The 3,879-nt window shown below is 54.0% G+C and overlaps 1 protein-coding gene across 1 annotated transcript; it reads left to right on the top strand.

The window, feature by feature from the left end:
* The first annotated feature begins 880 nt into the window (after positions 1 to 880).
* LOC135192992 (inositol 1,4,5-trisphosphate receptor-interacting protein-like 1) lies at positions 881 to 3,431 on the top strand. Its single transcript, XM_064176383.1, has 2 exons — positions 881 to 2,881; positions 3,402 to 3,431. The coding sequence occupies exon 1, from the start codon at positions 881 to 883 to the stop codon at positions 2,363 to 2,365; it is 1,485 nt and encodes a 494-aa protein (XP_064032453.1). The 3' UTR covers positions 2,366 to 2,881; positions 3,402 to 3,431.
* The last annotated feature ends 448 nt before the right edge of the window (positions 3,432 to 3,879 follow it).

Here is a 3,879-nt window from a genome sequence, read left to right on the forward strand (position 1 = left end):
TCAAGGCACACACTCATTCTGTCTGTGCCACGTTCCAGAGAAGCAGTGGCCTAACAGCAGCTGTGTAGTGGAAGCAGCACTCTCACAGCTGCATTTGGGACACCTGCACTGCAAATACAATGACAACTTATGGCCAGAGACTGACAAGATCTTTGACTGTGCTGCCGCCCACTGTCATGCCCCATCCTGCCATCGGGTTATACTCCACCAACATGCCACCACTGCTGTGCTGAAGGCACTGAGAGCACAGCCACTACCACAATCACAGAGGCCAGCATCACGGGAGAAGAGTCCACCTCTGTGGATGGCACCACGAGGAGCAACAACACATCCAGGGGTGTGTTTCCAGAGTGCAGGGGTCAGGGCTCTGGCTGCCTTGGGTGGCTGTGAGTCACTCAGCTGGGCCAAGGCTGCAGTGGGCCTTTGGGCGTGGCAGGTTGGCACGGCAACTCCACCTGACATTGTGACATCACAATGGTAGGGGGGATATAAATGCTGCAGCAAGCAGCAGTGCCTCAGTAGAGCTTGGACTAATGGTGAGTGTGGGTTCAGGGAGGGGAGGCTGGAGGGAGGGCCAAGGCAGAGAGCTGGCTCCCTGGTGGGAGGCCTTGCCCTGCTCTGGGGGACCAGGTGCTCACAGGACCACCTTGAGATAAGTGCTGCCGATGCTGGAGCTGCATGTAGGGCCCTTGGTGTACAACAGCTGCCTGTAGCCCTTGAGGTCCTACCTGTGCCCTGTTCCCTGCACCTCCTGTGCTTGCTCTTCACCACCAAGTCCCTCCTTCCCAACCCCACTGAATCCTTGCTTTCCCTTCTCCTGCAGGCCATGGCTTCTACAAAAGTCATTGCTGTGCTTTTGCAAAGCCTCATCCTTTTCGTGATGAAGGTTCACGAGGAGCTCGATGGGGCCACAAGTGACAACATGAGGGAGCATGAGATGGAGATCAACCAGGAGATGACTCGGATGATGGAGGAGATGGAGAGGAGAAGCCGAGTGCAGTCGAGCGTCGTGCCCCCGGTCCTGCAGCAGAGGCTTGAAGGGCACAGCAAAGCTGTGCTCTTTGCTGCCATTGCTGCAGGCCTTATCCTCCTCTTTTGGCTCTGCTGGTGGCTCCAAGAAAGGACCCCTGAGCCTGACTCCATCTGCACCACACATGAGACCTCAGACATGAATGCACACAAGGAGGACAAGGAAAAAAGTGATGGGGAAGGTCCTGAAGAGTTGAAGGAAGGGGACAGGATTTTCGTCAGGCACACCGAATGGCCTGTGCAGACAATGATGTCCAGGAGCCAGATGGTGAGGCAGCTGGTGGACAATCTCCTGCAGGTCATGCAGGAGCAGCTGTCAAACAGTTTCTTGCCATTGCTGCAGCCTCCCATTGGTGTGGGCAGCACCTTTGAAGGCTGGAGTCCCTATGAGGCTGACAACGTTATCTACCACCTCCTTGTGCCCCTGAAGCCCCCCACTGGGCATGACTTCCACCTGCAGTGGGTCAACAGGGGTCCCTGTCCAGCCAGGGACTCCCTTATCCGTGTGGAAGTCAAGTGCAGCTGTGGAGTACCAAACATGCCTTGCTATGTCCACCGCAATAGGAAACACCTGGAGAGGATGAAGCAGGTACCCAGCATCCTGGACAGCCTCTGCACTGGTTCATACCTAGATGTGGAGAAACTTGCAGAGTGGTTCCAGTGCTTGGTGAAGGACGCTTGGGTGGCACTGCCTCAGGCACGTCGCTACGAGATGAAGCTGCTGCCCTACAGCCAACGTTCATGCCTGATGAAGCTGAAAAGTGCCTACAGGAATACATTCCTTACTGAGATCCTGTTTGGGGTGCAGCAAGGAGACTCAGACATCTTTCTCAGCAGCCAGAATGCAGGCGACTCAGACACTCCAAGCACCCTGTGGACAAAGAGCTACCTTGTGGCAGAGAGGAAGTTCTTCAGCCATATGGCCAGAAAGGTCCCACAGGGCAGATACCACCTCAAGTGCCTGCATCTCTGCACCAGCGTCCTGGAGGACACAGACTTTACACCCTACATCTTCAAGACAGTTGTCATGCACCTCCTCAACACCAAACCCGTGTCAGGATGGTGCAGACAGGAATGCATCATGCGGCTGGCAGACATCCTGAGGTACCTGCACTGCTGCCTGCAACACAGAAAGCTTAACTTCTTCTTCTTTGGCAATGCAGATATGCCCCAGGAGATCATCTTGCCTCCAGACTTCCACACATCTGAGCCACACAACCTCCTGCAGCATCTGGTGCAGAGCCCGGCTGCCCACGCCAAGGCCCTGAGACAGTTTGAGGAGATTCAGGAGGAGCTCATGAACAGGCTGTACTGTGGGGGCTTAAACAGACTGTAATAGCTGTCATAGAGTGAGCTCTGCCACCACAGCCGTCTGTCACTACCCCGACAGAGATTGTCCTTGCCTCTTCCACAGTATCCATTCTTTCTGGGACCTTTTCTTCTCACCCTACCGCTCCCCATCATTTTTGCCAATCTTTGGCAAACAGGAGACATGCCTGAGGACTGGACATGCTTGACTCATCTGATAGCACGCTATGATGCTGTAACTGAATGGGTAGATGCAGGAGGCCAGTGGATTTAGCCTACCCCAACCTCAGCAAGTCATTGGACACTGACTCTCATAACATCCTTGGAATTGAAGAGTGGTCAGTGCTGGTTGTGGTGCTCTTCAACAACTTCATCAGTGACACTGATGAGGGGACACACAGACAGACAGAGTCTACTCAACAAGTTTGCAACGACACCAAACTGGAAGGCTTGACTGACACATCTGAACGCTGTGCAGCCATTCAGTGAGACTTGGACAGACTGGAGAGCTGAACAAAGGGGAACCTAATGAGGTTCAGCAAAGGTAAGCGCAGAGTCTTGCACCTGGGAAGGAACAACAGATACAGGGCGCTAGAGGCTGAGGGTGAGGTGGTTTTGCAGGCAGAAGTTACACCATCTGGGAGGCTGACCAAAGTAAATCAGTTGCCCCCTCACATCACAACTCGTACCCAAAACAGGAGGCTAATTGCTATTGGTCCTGCCCTTCTGAAAGGAACAGAGGGCCCCATATGCCGGCCAGACCCCTCCCACAGGAGGAGTAAATCCACGGAGGCAAAGATTGCCTTTGTTACCCTGCTGGACTCGGACAAGGCTCCTGGCCAAAAGCTCAGGGATGCACATCAAGAGAGACAGGGAGCCTTTGTGGACTTCCCAGACCTCAGCCTGGCTTCAATGCCCAGGATATGTACACCTCACATCAGCTCCCCAAAGAGAAAAGGCTTATGTGTATCTGGGGTATGGACAGGGAAGCGGCACAGGGAGGGGGCAGAGGCCCTCCCCGCTGTCGCCAATGGACCCCTGCAAATGCTTCAATGCACAGGAAGATTTCCTGGGGAGCTGCACCTGGAACACTGATCTAAAACACTGTGTAAAAGGACATGAGCAATGCTGCCAAGGCGTGCACCTCCACCAGAGCACCTCCAACAGCGCACCTCCAGCAGAGCATCTCCACCCGTGGACCTCCACCAACACACCTCCAGAGGAGCACCTGCACCAGAAGAACTCCTGACGACCTCCACAGAAGATCATCCCTGGACCTCGCTCATGTCTCTCTCTCCCCCCCCCCCATCGTTGGCTGATGGTAGTAGAATCCCTGCTCTTTGCCTTCCCTGTTTCATCTCTTCGTTGTTCCCTCTCTCTGTCTCTCCCCTTCTCCCTCTCCCTCTCTCCCCTTCTCTCTTTCCCTCTCCTTTGTTCAACTTTTATGGTTTAATAAAAAATTTTGTTGTGATATCTGCTCTTGCTTGCACCTTAATTTCACAACTTGGACATCTGGAGCAAGCTCCTCTGGTCAAAGATACT

This window comes from Pogoniulus pusillus, chromosome Z (assembly GCF_015220805.1).
Source record: "Pogoniulus pusillus isolate bPogPus1 chromosome Z, bPogPus1.pri, whole genome shotgun sequence".
NCBI lineage: Eukaryota > Metazoa > Chordata > Aves > Piciformes > Lybiidae > Pogoniulus > Pogoniulus pusillus.